This window comes from Elephas maximus, chromosome X (genome assembly GCF_024166365.1).
Source record: "Elephas maximus indicus isolate mEleMax1 chromosome X, mEleMax1 primary haplotype, whole genome shotgun sequence".
In the NCBI taxonomy this organism is placed as follows: Eukaryota; Metazoa; Chordata; class Mammalia; order Proboscidea; family Elephantidae; genus Elephas; species Elephas maximus.
Genome location: NC_064846.1, coordinates 144,174,346 through 144,190,927, shown reverse-complemented (window position 1 = coordinate 144,190,927; position 16,582 = coordinate 144,174,346). Strand labels below are relative to the sequence as shown.

Genomic DNA, 16,582 nt, shown 5'->3' with positions numbered 1-16,582 from the left:
TTTTTTTCTATTATTGTGTTTTAGGTGAAAGTTTACCATGCAAATTAGTTTCTCCTTCAAAAATTTATACATAAATTGTTTTGTGACATTGGTTGCAATCCCCACAATGTGTCAGCACTCTCCCCCTTTCCCTTTACACCCCAGGTTCCCCATGTGAATTTGTCCAGGTTTCCTGTTCCTTCCTGCCTGCTTGTCTTTGCTTTTGAGCAGGTGTTGCTCATTAGGTCTCCTATACTTGATCAAACTAAGAAGCACTTTTCTCACATGTGTTATTGTTTGTTTGAATATACTGCTCCTTTTGACACAAACTCTTTTTCCCTCTTCTTTAGCTGACTAAATTGAACATGTTCAAAATATGGCCCAGAAAACCAATGTTCCAAGGATATTTCATGACATCTTTTCCTGGTCTATGTTGAATTTCTTTCATGTCTACTGCCATAATATTTACTATACTTTTTATTTACTTATTCAAGTAGGCGAAATAATGTCCCCCACCAAGACATCCACATCATTATATCAGAACCTGTGACTATGTTACCTCACATGGCAAAAAGGAACTTTGCAGATATGATTCAGTTAAGGATTGTCTTAGTCATCTACCGGTGCTATAACAGAAATACCACAAGCAAATGGCTTTAACAAAGAGAAGTTTATTTCCTAATAGTAAAGTAAGCTAAAAATCTATCAGCAACAGGGAAAGCCTTTCTCTCTCTGTCAGCCTTCTCATCAGTCTTTCTCCAGACTAGGAGCTTCTCTCCGTAGGAACCCTGGGTCCAAAGGAAGTGCTCTGCTCCCAGCACTGCTTTCTTGGTGGTATGAGGTCCCCCTGTCTCTCTGCTTGCTTCTCTCTTTTATATCTCAAAAAAGATTGCCTCAAGACACAATCCAATCTTGTAGACTGAGTCCTGCCTCACTAACACAACTGCTGCCCACCCCCTCATTAACATCATAAAGGTAGTATTTAAAACATATAAGAAAATCACATCAGATGACAAAATGGTGGACAATCAAACAATACCGGGGATCGCAGCCCAGCCAAATTGATATACACATTTTTGGGAGAACATAATTCAATTCATGACAAGGATTTATAGACGGGGAGATAATCCTGGAATATCTGGGTAGGCTGGATGTAATCAAAGAGCCTTATAAGAGGGAGGCAGGAGGGCCACAGTGTCAGAGAGAAAGAGAGAGAGATTTGAACATGCTAATTTAATCTGCTAGTTTTGAAGATAAAGGAAGAGGACAGAAATCAAGGTATACACTCAGCCTCTAAAAAAAAAAATAACCTGTTGCTGTCGAGTCAATTCTGACTCATAGAGACTCTTTAACACAGAGTAGAACTGCCCCATAGAGTTTCCAAGGAGCACCTGGTGGATTCAAACTGCTGACCTTTTGGTTTGTAGCCATTGCACTTAACCACTATACCACCAGGGTTTCCAGTCAGCCTCTAGGAACCAGAAAATGCTAGAAAACAGATTCTCCCTTAGCATTTAAGACAGATGCAGCCCTGGTGACATCTTGATTTTAGCTAAGTGAGACTGATGTCAGACTTCTGACCTCTAGAACAGCGAGATCGCGCACTTGTGTTGTTTTTATCCATTAAATTTGTGGTAATTTGCTATAGCAGCAGTAGGAAATGAACACACTTACCTTTCTCCTTCACTAGGGCTTGTTAATGACAAAGAACATGTAATTGTACTCTCTTTTACCCCAGATGCTGTTTTTGTGTATGTATATATTTTTATGCATGCATTTATGTATATATGCCTACATGCACATATATGTTTATATGTAGAGATGTGTGTGTGTGTGTGTGTGTGTGTGCTTAACAGAATATTTGAGGACTCCTCAGTTCTGTGGTTTACAAGAGGCACAACAAGCTGATAAATAGCTAAACCGGGATTTAAATTCAGAAGCATTTCATTCCAATGCTTTGTCATCATGCTTTCAAAGATTCTTTCCCAGTACTAACATTTTCTCAATAACTGATCACCAAAACAGGTATTTACCTATATAACTAAACTCGGTTTTAGTCTAGCTGTTTGGTGTACTATTTCAGCTTGGGTGATTACAACTTGGTGGCAGTATTAAAAGAAATTAAGTCATTAAGAGTTGATTTGAGAAAGAAGTTGATGTGGTCAAACTTATATAAACAATGATAATTTAAACTATGTTGATGAAGTGATATGATTATATAACATATGTAACTCTTTTATCTGTTTCTCAGCTCAGTGATACCTATATTTTAAAGAACAACCAGATCAAAGGAAAATTACTGAGCTAAGAACATGTTTAAGGCCAGTGGGCACTGGTGAAAAGCAAAATCATTCTAAAGAAAAATCTAAGGAGCAGAACACTTAATTACTATTTTTTAAGAGTAGGATTTGTTTTGACCTTATGACTATTTGCCTTTAAGTTTTATAATACATTCTTAGTGGGGAAACAAGTAAAGCAAATTAATATCAAAAGGAAATTACCTGAACAGGGATAATAGCCTACATGAGCCATGGCTTAGTTTACCCTGAGGCCAGAAGAACTAGATGGTACCTGGCTACCACTACTGACCTTTCTGATCAGGGTCACAATAGATGGGCCCCGATAGATCTGGAGAAAAACTCCGAACAGAACTCATATTCTTAAAAAGTCCAGGCTTACTGGACAGTTGAGACCAGAGGACACCTGAGACTATCACCTGAGTTACTATTTAAACCTGAAACCAAAACAATCCCAAGGTCACCTTTTAGCAAAGCAACAGACTTTCACACAAAATAAAGGATATTAACTTTGAGTAGGGTGCTCCATAAAAAAAAAAAAAAATCTATACGAGACCAAAAGGTCAAGAATTACTCTAAAGCAAAGATGAAAGGATAGGGGGGCAGGAAAATTAGAGCACTGGAAAAGGAACAACCAGAATGCAATGAAAGAGAATGGCAACACATTATGAAAACTGTAACTAATACCACTGAACGATTTGTATAGAAATTGACAAATGGGAACCTAATTTGCTGTGTAAACTTGCACCAAAAACACAATAAAATATTACTTTAAAAAGTCATATTACCTGAATTTTTCTTAGCTTATTCATGTGTTCCTCTAGCTTTTGGCAATTCCCTGCCAGCTGAGAGGAAAGCTTCTTCCAGCGGACTTCAATCCCTTCAAATTCTGATTGGTATTTCTGACTAATCTCGGAGGGGGCTTTCTTTGATATTTCTTTCACAGTGGTGCTGAGATAGTTTAGACCACTTTGTTGGTCTTGCAGAGAACTTTGCAAAGCCTGAAGAAGAGGAGGGAAGAAAGGACGTTTGTACTAATGGATGAATATAACAATTGACAAGTTTCAGTTAATTAAATTGTACATAAATTAAAAGCGATCTGATTTAAAAATCTAAACAAAGTAGCTGATGGGATATTAGTTATAAAATAACTAGCAACAATTTAAATTCTACAGTTTATTATAAGAGCAATTTGCACATTATTCAGCAATATTTTTTTAAATCTATGCCTATTTTTATAAGCAATGTCAAATGTATCCAAAACTGTATCTTATTGAACTAAAGGATTTTTGTTATTATTGTGTGCCCTGAGTGGATTCCGACTCATTGTGACCCTACAGGACAGAGTAGAACTGCTCCATAGGGTTTCTTAGGCTGAAATCTTTATAGGAACAGATCACTAGGTTTTTTTTTTTTTTTTTCTGCAGAGTAGCTGATGGGTTTGAACAGCTAACCTTTCCGTTAGCAGTCCAGCACTTAACCATTGAGCCATCAGTGCTCCTTAGGATTTGGCCCACCTAATTTATTGCTGAAGCCCTGGTAGCATAGTGGTTAAGAGCTTGGCTGCTAACCAAAAGGTCAGCAGTTCAAATCCACTCACTCCTTGGAAACCCTATGGGGCAGTTCTACTCTGACCTATAGGCTCACTATGAGTTGGAACCAACTCGATGGCACATGACAACAGCAATTTATTGCTACAATTCCTGGGTGGTGCAAAGGGTTAATATGCTTGGCTGCTAAGCAACAGTTTGGAGGCTCGAGACCACCCAGAGGTATCTCAGAAGAAAATTTGGGAATCTACTTCTGAAAAACATAGCCATTGAAAAGTCTATGGAGCACAATTCTACTGTGATACACATGGGGATGCCATGAAAAGAGTCAGGGTTAATTCCATAGCAAATGGGTTTTGTTTTTTTCAATAATTAACTGAAATATCAATAAACAGATGAATGAGTAAACAAAATGCAGTACGCATATACGATGGAGTTCTTGGCTCTTTAAAGAGATCACACAAGAAAGAAACAGTATGACCTCCCCAATAAAGCCTCTAGAGCTGAGATTATTCATATTTAATCAACCTAGCTGAAGCATCTACCATCTTGCCTAACTACAAAGTGCCTTAGCTAATTAGCTCATACTTTCAATCATTCTTCAAATAAATATTTACCGACTATCTATTGGAGCCCTAGTAGTCCACTGGAGCCCTGGTGGCACAGTGGTTAAGAGCCCAGGCTACTAATCAAAAGGTCGGCAGTTTGAATTTGCCAGCCACTCCTTGGAAACTTTATAGGGGCAGTTCTACTCTGTCCTCTAAGATAGCTATGAGTCAAAATTGACTCGATGGCAACGGATTTGGTTTAGTTTGGTTTGTTTTAACTACCTATTATGTGTTAGGCACTGTGATAGGGCTGAAACAAAAGTGTGCAAGATCAACATTCTATTGGAGCTTATATTTCAGCGGGAGTGAATGAGCGTCGTACTTATCGCCAACTAGATCATTCTCTCTAAACAGAAAGGAAAGAGAGGGAGATATGGCTACGGAGAGAGAATTATTGAAACAATGGGACTATTCCATTTACAATCAGGATATGTCCCAGAGGGAGCCTGAAATGTCTATATATTAATAACTGCATTTATGATGCAATTACTGGAGTTTAAGTTAATTATACTGATTGCTTGAAACCCTCTAATTTCCTTAGATAAAACAACTAAATAGTATTTATATTTGGAATAATAAAATTTATTGAATAAGTTACAATATGGATGGCCTACTAATGTAATTAAAAAAAGGTTTCATATTTTTCAAAGGACTTTTTTTGTAATTTTATGGTAGAACGCCAGGGTAATTTTGAGGAGAATTTATAAAGTTTGTTGTGCATTTATCCTGCATAATCTTTGCAATGCCTTATAAGATTATAACCATCTTTAGGTTTCCTGTACTCAATATTTATTTAAATATTTTTTTCTGGTGATAAAGTAATAAAGGATCATAATTTTTTCAAAACACAAAAATAATAACCACTATTTATAACTACTGGGGTTTTATATAAACTTTCAGGTTTATTCTATGTATAATACTAAATATCTGATCATATTATACACACAAATGTAGACACTCCTTTTCTTATACTTCGATTTCCATCATCTCCTTTAAAACGTGTCAAACATATAACATTTATGGTTGCATAACATCCTATTGCCTATTATGTGGTAATTTATTTAATTGTTCCCCTATGATGGGATATTTAGACAATATTTAACATATAACTACATTTTGAACTAGGCATTTTATTGTGTGCATTTCCTCATGCCAATAATTATTTTTGTCAAAAACATATATTTCCATGGGTTCTCTGTAGTTCATTTAGCCATTTCCCTCATTAGGTCCATAAATTAATTTCTACATTTTAATGTCTGTCAATTATGCTTATCTATCTATATTTGTGTGCATTTTCATTATTTCATAAGATAGACTTCATGGAAATAGTATTCAAACATACAAGTTAATTACTTTTTTTGTGCGTTAGTAGAAAATATTGAATAGTTTTTCTCAGCAAAATTACATTGAATTTACATTCCCACTAGTGAGAATACTTAACTTATTGCTACCAGCCCTGCATTGTTAAATACATACATATATTTGCAATTTCATTCGTGAAAAATGGTATCTCATTTTGTAAACGTGTCTTTTCTGTGTTTTTGTACTTGTTCTTTTACAATTTGACTTACCATTTTTCATAAATCTATTGGGTGATTATGTAGCTTTCTTGGTGACTTTCATATTATTGACATTCCCCCTTGCACACAGAGATTTTTTTTTCCTTTGCTCTCATTTTTCTTTTCTTTTTTTTGTTTTGTTGTTGTTGTTTCTGGTATTTTTACAACTTTTTTTTATAATTTCCATTGATTTTTTAATGCTTCTTCATTGTATGTTTTTAATAATTTCAAATTAATAATTTCTTCACACTTATTTATTTATTTATTTATTTGAACTTTCCAATCTAGTTAGTGTTTTACTTTGGTGTAAATTTTGAGGTGAGTTTCTGACTTTTTTTTGTTTGTTTTTACATAGTACATTTCCCAAACAATATTTATTAGTTTTTCCCTTCCTCATTTTTTGTGAGTGGCACTCATCCACTCTGCATTTTTTGTATACTTATACCATCTCCTAGTACTTTACCTTTATAAAAATTTTAATATTGACTATGGTAAATCCTTCCTCCTTACTCTTATTTTTTTTTTTTAAAGCTTATTAGTTTCATTGAGTCATGCATTCTTACAGATAAACTTTGGAATCATTATACTAAGTATTAAAAACAACAACAAAAGGAAAACAGAAGGGATCAACTGGCTGTATTTTGTTTGGTGTTATACTCAAGGAAATCATCTAAATAGAACAATATACCTGCAAATTTTTCAAATAAATACTTTTTTTCAAAGAGACACATCCCAAATAAACTTTAAGAATACTTAGATGTACAAAAAAGAAAGAAAATCTGTAGATATAACAAATTTCAAATTTTAACTTTCTTTTTCGTAATTACCAAAATATGATCATATTATTACCACACCTAAATAAACTCAAAAAATATGTCTTCATGAATGTCTTAAAATATAAAGTGTGATTGGGTATAGGAAACAGACAGTTCAGAATTAGTAGGAAAAGTATTCTGAACTCTTGTACATTGTATTCTTTTTTTCATTTTCATATATTAGTCATTTATCTTTCCCGAAGTAAGGCTGTCAAAAACACAGTTATTAGAACTCAATAAATACCTAATTACATTATTACATAAAACCGTCTTTAAATTCAAGCTAATTTTATAAATATACCGATTTTATTCCTGTCTGGAAAAGTCAGAGACATTATCAATCAGGAGGTGAATGGTGGAAATAATGCCACAGCTTTTATAAATAAAAAATCAGTGTGTCTGAAAATACATTTTAAACTGGAAGGAATATAATTTATAAATATAACATATAATTACCTTCAAATATAGCATATCTATCTTAAAAGAAGTTGGAAAAATGCAAAAATAGTATTTTTAAGTCCCGTCTTCATTTTTTAAAGTATCATACATACCATGATTATTTTAATGTTAATATTATTTTAAAGGTACAACAAAATCACTGTTTAATAAATGATATCTGCACTGTATAGTTTATGAGAATAAAATATTCACAGACCTGCAACTCTCCAAGTCTCTGCTCCATGATTTCGTATTCAGTGACAGTAACCTGAGGTATAGACAGTTTTGCTTCTGACTGCTGGATCCAGGTCAGAATGGTAGTCATGGTCTCATGATAGCGCATGGGTGGCAAACTGTCAAAAACTTCATCAAAAAGGAAAAAAAAAAAATTGATTTTTTTTAATAGTAAACTTTATTATAATCATGTTCTCCTAAGTTATCAGCAAACTTGAATATTTCACTAATTTCAAATATCGACAAAGTGTTAAAACCTGAAAATATGGATTACAATATGATTATTATGATGATGAACACAAATACCTACTATGTGCCTGGTATAATGCCAGGAGCTCTGCATGTATTACACCAAATCCTCATATCACCCTTGTAACATTTATATTGTTAAACTTACTCTTTTCAGACCAGGAAATACAGAAACAGAGAGAATGAATAACTTGTTCGAGATTATCTGTATGGTACATGAAAAACCCAGTGGAGTCCAAATATATCTCTCTTTGAGGACTACTCTCTGCATTATCATTTGCCTCTGAGGAAAACACTGTCATTATCCTAAAAAAAAATAAGTCCTTGCTATTTTCAATTACATCATGCCATCTCTAATTTTACTAAAACAAAAACAGTTTCTATGTGCTTCATATATGTAGTAGGTTGAATTGTGTGCCTTCAAAACAGGTTAAGTATAAGTCCTAACCCTTAGTACTTGTGAATGTGTCTTTATTTGGAAATAAGGTCTTTGAAGATGTAATTAAGTTAAGGATCTCAAGAAGAGATCATCCTGGATGGAAGGTAGGCCTTAAATCCAATGATTGGTGTTGTAAACTTATAAAGGAGAGGAGAGGGGGATTTGAGACACACACAGTGAAGAAGGTTGTGTAAAGATGGAGATAAGAGATAAGAGTAATGCAGCTACAAGCCAGAGAACATTAGGCGTCAACAGAAGCTGGCAAAAGCAAGAAAGGATTCCCACCTCAGTCTCCGGTGGCAGCGCAGCCCTATGGACACCTTGATTTTGAACTTCTGGCCTACAGAATTGTGAGAGAAAAATCTCCCTTTTTTTAAATCAACAAGTTTGTGGTAATTTGTTAACACAGCCCTGGGGAATTAATACAGGATGTGTCAAGAATTCTTATACCAAGCACACATATATTATTATGTTTTAATTCTTATAATAAATTTGTGAGATATATTGCTATCCCCATTTATAGTGGAAGAAGCTGAAGATATTAAAAAAAAAAAGGGCAAATAATTTGCTCATAGGCAAGCAGCTAATGTCAGAGTCGGGATTGCAAACTAGAACCATTTTATTTCAAAGCCAAAACCATTACAAAAGAATGTATTTAATTTCCCTATACAAGTGTGGGGCCCTGGTGGCACAGTGGTTAAGAGCTCAGGTGCTAATTAAAAGGTCGGCTGTTAGAATCCACCAGCTTCTCCTTGGAAACCCTATGAAGCAGATCTACTCTGTCCTATAGGGTTGCTATGAATTGGAATAAACTCTACAGCAATGGGTTTGGTTTTTAGTTCTACACAAGTGTATTATTTCACCATACTTATTCAGTCTTTATGCTGAGCAAAATAATCTGAGAAGCCTGACTACATGAAGAAGAATACAACATCAGGACTGGAGGAAGACTCATTAACAACCTGCAATATGCAGATGACACAACCTTGCTTGCTAAAAGTGAAGAGGACTCTAAACACTTACTGATGAAGATCAAAGACTAAAGCCTTCAGTATGGATTAAACCTCAACATAAAGAAAGCAAAAATCCTCACAACTGGACCAATAGCAACATCATCATAAATGGAGAAAATATTGAAATTGCCAAGGATTTCATTTTATTGGATCTACAATAAATACTCATGGAAGCAGCAGTCAAGAGATCAAACGAAATATTGCATTGGGCACATCTGCTGCAAAAGACCACTTTGAAGTGTTCAAAAGCAAGGATGTCACTTTGAGGACTAAGGTGCTCCTGACCCAAGCCATGGTATTTTCAGTCATTTCATATGCATGTGAAAGCTGGATAACAAATAAGGAAAATTGAAGAAGAAGTGATGCCTTTGAATTATGGTGTTGGCAAAGAATATTGAATACATCATGGATTAGCAGAAGAACAAACAAATTGTTCTTGAAAGAAGTGGTCACAAGGTCCTTAGGAGTGAGAATCTCGATACTTCGTCTTATGTACTTTGCACATGCTATTAGGAGGGACCAGTCCCAGTCCCTGGAGAGGGACATCATGCTTTGTAAAGTAGAGGGTTAGCAAAAAAGAGGAACAAGATAAATTGACACAGCAGCTATGACACTGGGATTAAACATAACAATGATTGTGAGGTCCAGGGCACAGGACCTGGCAGCTTTTCATTCTGCTGTTCATAGGGTTGCTATGAGTCGGAACTAACCCAATGACACCTAGCAACAACCACAAAAATACAAGTGAAAAGTTTATATACACGACAATATACATTACATATGTGACTTAAGTAGCTACCCTGACCATGTTTAAGGAAATTAAAGACAAGATTCAGAATTTTGACAGAAAATTGGAAACCAGAACAATTGCAAAACAAATTCTAAGGAGAATCAAAAATAAATTTTAGAACTGAAAAATGCAATAAGTGAAAGTAAGAACCTAGAGGATGAATTTAACAACAGATTAGATGCAGCTGAATAGGGAATTAGTAAACCTGAACATAAGTCAGAAGAAAATATTGAGAATGAAGCATGGAGAAACAACAGAATGGAAAACACAGAAGAGAGGTTAAGAGACATAGAAAATACAGTAAAATGGGTTAATATAAATGTATTCCAGAATGTTAGAGACAAAGTTACAGAAGTCATATTGGAAGAGATAATGGTTGAGAATTTTCCTAAAAAGGTATAATCACAATGCAAAGTAGTATTCTAAATCATTGTATAAAAAGACATTATTTATAAGTTATTACTTTTAATAGCTAGGATTGGTTATCATTTCAACATACCATTTCCTTCAACTAAATGAGAGGAATATAGGAAAGCATTTTGCATGCCATTTAATGGGTTTTCAGACGGTTAAGATGACTTTAGAGAGAGTTAGAAATCGTTACTGAGAAATTTATTCAATATGCCTATATGTATTTGGGAGCTCATGTCCAAATTCATTTTAAGAGGTTTCATTTAATATGAACTCTTCTAATTTCTTATTGAATGATCCCTGTGGTACATTAATCCTCTCTGCTTTCTTTCATAGAAATAATGTGTTTCTCACTCTCCTGACCAGAACATTTATTTGAATGCTAGATGATTATTAATGAACAAAAGCAAAGAGGGATCTCATGAACAGCAGTTAAGCAAAGGAGTATTCAGTATACTGACGGTTATGATGAAGCAATGGCTTCTGTATGAGAAGGCACCGGAGCAATTGGAAATTTGGAGTCCATGGGCTATAAGTTGCATTAAGTTTGGTTTAATTGAATTTGAACAATTTTATTCTGGAAAACAGTCCATCTTCCCTTTTGTAGCAGAGTCCAGGCCAAACTTTTGTATTAGAAGCTTGCCAAAGCTGACATAAATCACTGTGATTTTATCTAGATGATAAATGTATGTGAGGAGGAAGAGATAAGTATAGAAAGAGGTGGTAAAATTAGTGTTGTCACCTTTTTTTTTTTCCTTTAAGATCAATGGGTTTTTTAAAGACCTAACAAGATTGTTTCTCTTCTCTGTTTTTACAGAAAGAGGCTGTGTAATCATGACAATTACGATGTCTGATTCTGTAGTTGGGTAAACCTGGCTTTTGAATTGGCTCTATGCTTACTAGCTTTGGGAAATTACTTAATCTTTTCACATCTCACACCTCATTTATAACAACGGGGATGATGATACTATTGGGACAATTCAGTGAGTGAGGTCATTTATTATTCTTTCATTCAGCAAATATTTATTCAATGCTTTGAGCACTGGGGATGTAGGAAGTGAAAAAGCGATGTCTCGGCTCTCCTGATACTTAAAATCTAGTTGGTGAGTCAGGAAAATGAGGAAATGAACATATAGATTGCAATGGAAAACAGGGGTAAACTGCTGTGAAGAAAAATCGAGGGTATTCTGTCAGTAAAGGTCCAGGAACAAGACAGAGAGAGAGGGAGAGAAAGAGAAAGGATATGAAGTAAAAGAAATTTAAGATAGAGAATGGGAAGAACGAGAATTCCATTGACTAAGCAATGGCATTCAACTGTGTGGATCATAAGAAATTATGGATAACATTATGAAGAATGGGAATTCCACAACACTTAATTGTGCTCATGAGGAACGTGTACATAGACCAAGAGGCAGTGGTTCGAACTGAACAAGGTTCAAAATCAGGAAAGGTGTGTGTTATGTCATGGTTTGTATCCTTTCACCATACTTATTCAATCTGTATGTTGAGCAAATAATGCAAGAAGCCAGACTATATGAGGAAGAACACAGCATCAGGACTGGAGGAAGACTCAATAAAAACCTGCAGTATTCAGATAATACAACCATGCTTGCTGAAAGTGAAGAGGACTTGAAGCACTTATTGATGAATATCAAAGACGACAGCCTTCTGTATGGATTACACCTCAACATAAAGAAAACAAAAAATCTTCACAACTGGACCAATGAGCAACATCACGATAAGTAGAGAAAAGATTGAAGTTGTCAAGGATTTCATTTTACTTGAATCCACAATCAGTACTCACGGAAGCAGCAATCAAGAAATCAAATGACACATTGCATTGGGCAAATTTGCTAAAGTGTTAAAAAACCAAGATGTCACTTTGAGGACTAAGGTTTGCCTGACCCTAGCCATGGTATTTTCAATGGCCTCATATGCATGTGAAAGCTGGACAATGAATAAGGAAAACAAACTGACAGACAGCAGTGGACCAAGCTGGTAGCCAGTTTTAAAAAGACACCTGGGACTTGTAGCTTCATGGGAAGCACTGGGAATGGCACTGAGAATAGGCAGTCAAATAAACTGATGAAAGTGTGGTAAGAATGTCTCAGGTTCCCTTAAAAACCCTGACCAAGTATGCAAGAACACACACCACCATTATTCGTGGGTACTGTTTGAGGTATTACATTGATGAGAAATTTTCATTCTGAATTCCAATTCAGGTTGTGGAGTATATTTCCTCTTCGTTATCTGATGCCAAAGAATAAAGCCTAGGAATTTTTCACACGTGGATTACAGTTGAGAAAGGGCTAGAACTGAAACAAGACTTATCAAGTCCAGAGTTTCAGAAATAGCTATCTTGCTGTTCTTGTGGAGGTTCATCAACCAGAAAATGCTGATTTCTGAAGAGGTGGTATAATAGTTACCTAATGGGCACTAATCTCTTCCATAAGTCTACTTCATTTCTAAGGGAGGCCTCAATTAGATTCCTTCCTCTTTAGCTTCCTTCTGGTCTTTTCTGTTTAATAAGTTGAACATTTCAGTCTCAGAAATGTGGTTCTGAATTTGCTTAACCACTTCAGATCTGTATTCATGGCCAACTCTTGAAGTCCCTCTGTTGAAAGCAAAACCAAAATTCCACCCTGTTCTGAGAGGGGGAAAAAAAAAAAACCAAACCCGTTGCTGTCAAGTCAATTCCGACTCATAGCGACCCTACAGGACAGAGTAGAAAGCTCCCCCCCCATAGAGTTTCCAAGGAGTGCCTGGTGGATTCAAGCTGCTGACCTTCTGGTTAGCAGCCATAACGCTTAACCACTACACCACCAGGGTTTCCGTTCTGAGAGAAAACAGAATTTTGAAAGGGGACGGTGCATAAATGATGTAAGTATCTTACACATAAATTATCTAGCACAAGGAAAAGTCCACACATAAGATCCTACCTAGTCTCTCCAGGTGTATTTTTGTCTCTTTTCAATCCACTGTCTAGGCTTAGTTTACGAAAATGCAAAACTGATTTATAATGTGATGCCATTGCATAAAACCTATCAATATTTTTCCATTTTCCTTGTGGAAAATCTAGAATCCTTTACATGGCTTATAATCCCTGCCCACCTCTCTGGACTTGTCTTTCACCAGAGACACGGGGCTTCTCTCCGATTCTTAATTAGCCATCAACTACTACCCTTTGTCTTGGAAGAAGTACAACCAGAATGCTCCTTAGAAGCATGGATGGCAAGACTATGTCTAATGTATGTTGGACATGGTGTCAGGAGAGATCAGCCCCTGGAGAAGGACATTATGCTTGGTAAAGTAGAGGGTCAGTGAAAAAGAGGAAGACCCACAATGAGATGGATTGACAGTGGCTGCAACAATGGGCTCAAGCATAACAATGATTGTGAGCATGGCACAGGACCAGGCAGTGTTTCCTTCTGTGGTACACAGGGTCACTATAAGTCGGAACCAACTTGAGGGCACCTAAACATCAAATGCCCTTAGTCTTGTTAAATTCTATTCATACTTAGGCTTGCATGTCAAGCAGTATATTTTCAAGGAAATTTTCCCTGATCTTCTAAGCCAGGATTAGTTTTCTTTATTTAAAATCTCATAGTGCCAATCTTTTCTTTCTGAGCCCTCATCTCATATTATAATTATAAAACCACCATCTTGATTATGTGATTAATGGCTGTGTCTCTTCCTAGATGACAAGCATAATAAGAGCAAGGAGCATGCGTGTTTCCTTGTATTGCACTACCCTCAATGACCAGCACTGTGCCTTGTAAGGAATCAGTATTTACTGAATTAAGTGCAGTTTGGCTAGTGGAACGTTGAGCACAAAGACAGAATACTTTTGTCAGGAACATAGTAGGAGTCCAGGATTTGGTGACACCTAGACCCTGAAAGGAAACCCTGGTGGCATAGTGGTTAAGAACTACAGATGCTAACCAAAAGGTCGGCAGTTCTAATCCACCAGGAACTCCTTGGAAATGCTATGGGCAGTTCTACACTGCCTTACTGGGTCACTATGAGTTGAAATCGGGTCTATGGTAACAGGTTTGGTTTGGTTTGGTTTAGACCCTGACAAGGAGTCCTGGTGGCACAGTGGTTAAGAGCTTGGCTGCTAACCAAAATACTCGCAGTTCAAATCCACCAGCCGCTCCTTGGAAACCCTATGAGGCAGTTCTACCATGCCCTATAAGGTTGCTACAAGTTGGAATCGACTGGACAGCAATGGGTTTGGTTTGGTTTAGACCCTGAAGAGAGAAGAGATAATTTAGTTAGAGAATTTAGGCACTATTCTTAGCCCACCTATTTCATCTTTGTAATGTTCATGGAACCTTTGAACTCAGAATAGCTTACATTTACATTCTTATAATTTACCCCTCTTCTCTTTTCTCTCTTCATGGCTTCTAGACCTCTAAGGTAGATTTTCTTTCATTTTAATGCTCTTCTCTGGCTCAATTCAGTTCTAAATCCAAAATGTTTTAGTCTTTGGCTAAAAATTAAGAAATGGTAAAGAGAGAGAGAAAAACAAATGTGGTCTAGTACTGTGCAATGCCCACGATTGGTTATGAATGGAACTGTTGTGACTCATAGGATTTTCATTGACTGATTTTTGGAAATAGATCAACAGGCCTTTCTTCCTAGTCAGCCTTAGTCTGGAAGCTCCATTGAAATCTCTTCAACATCATAGCAATACACCAACTATCACTGACAGACAGGTAGTGGCTGTACATGAGGTACATTGGTCGGGAATCAAACTCAGGTTTCCCACATGGAAGGCAAGAATTCTACCACTGAACAATCACAGCACCAATTCACTTGGTGAGTGAATGGAAATAGTGTAGGTGAGTGGATGCGGCAGACTAAGTACCAAGGGTGACTTTGAGGTTCCTGAGTAGTTCCTTTCCCTGATACATGCAGGATCAAAAGAAGAAATGGTTGTTGGCTTGGGAGTTGTCCACCATGAGTTTATCTTTTAGTGACACAGTGGGTTTGCGGTTCTTTGGGGCATTTAAAGGGAGAAGGCGAGGGGGTAGTTGGATATATGAGTCTAGAATGAAAAGGGTAGGTCCGAGCTGCAAATAAAAATCTATGTCTCTTTTGTTTATAACATACAATTAAAATCAAACAGTTACTCATACATTTTTCTGTTGAACGTAAAAAAAAAAAAAATTCACCAGCCAACATTGTTTTTCTTACAAACACTCCTAAAAAGCAGTGAAGATGATGCAGGCCATGAGAGAATACTGAAGAAATGAACAACTATCTGAGCTATGTATTCTTAAAGATTAGTTTCTTGCTCAATATAATATTGGCCCTATTTTTAGAGGTTATACAATAAGGGACCAAAAGGTAAATTGTTTATACACATCACAAATGTGATTATACTCACATTTCAAATGCAATGTGTATAATGTTGTCATTATTTATATTTTCACAAAATTCATTAGAGATTCATTAAATGCATTCTTTTAGACAGTGGAAAATATTATGTTTCAATACGAAATATCAAATTTAGAGCAGATGTAAATTCATAAAACTTAACTACTCTAAATTAATTATTCTCTTGAGAAGCAATATTTTGCTCAGAATTACATACATTGGTTTTAATATAAAGTTATAATTTTACTACAGCTATGATTCAAAGCTCAGAGTTTTCATTCAGTTCATACTCTCGCATCTAATAAAACTGAGCCAGGGAGATTCTCTGTAAATTAATTCTGATTGCCGAAGATGGGCAGCATATATAGGATGGGGTCCTGTGATTTGCTGCTGATCTTCAATTTAATTAATTTCTGTGATTTTCATTACATGTATCTATGCTAAATGGCCTGTAAACCGACTTTCAAAGGAATTACTTCTTATTGGTAAACTGTTATATATATATATATAAATTTTCCAGTTCTTTTTTTCCCACCATCACCCAAATTTGACAATACATACCCTTGAAATTGATTATATATAACAAGCTAACCTACTGGGAATCCATTAGGATAATCCATCTAATACAATTAGTGGAGCAAAGCGGAGAACAAAAATACGTATACGTGCGTAGAAACATTAGGACCACAACTTCTTTTCTTTTTTCCTTATATAGAATGCAACAACGTTACATACGCTGGCAAAGGTTGTTATCAATGTTGGGAAACTGCTTTGACACAATTTTGGAATTGTGTGGCTTATCTTATTTGAAACAGATA

At 35.8% G+C, this 16,582-nt stretch overlaps 1 protein-coding gene across 12 annotated transcripts in view; it reads right to left on the bottom strand.

Moving 5' to 3' along the window:
• Positions 1 to 16,582, bottom strand: part of DMD (dystrophin) — a 2,447,064-nt gene that overhangs the window by 1,495,521 nt on the left and 934,961 nt on the right. For all 12 annotated transcript variants that reach the window (XM_049872854.1, XM_049872851.1, XM_049872858.1 and 9 more), the window contains 2 exons: positions 7,464 to 7,609; positions 3,065 to 3,277 (listed from right to left, as the gene is read on the bottom strand). In XM_049872854.1, the coding sequence (XP_049728811.1) occupies positions 3,065 to 3,277; positions 7,464 to 7,609 (359 nt within the window). The remainder of the gene's footprint in view (positions 1 to 3,064; positions 3,278 to 7,463; positions 7,610 to 16,582) is intronic.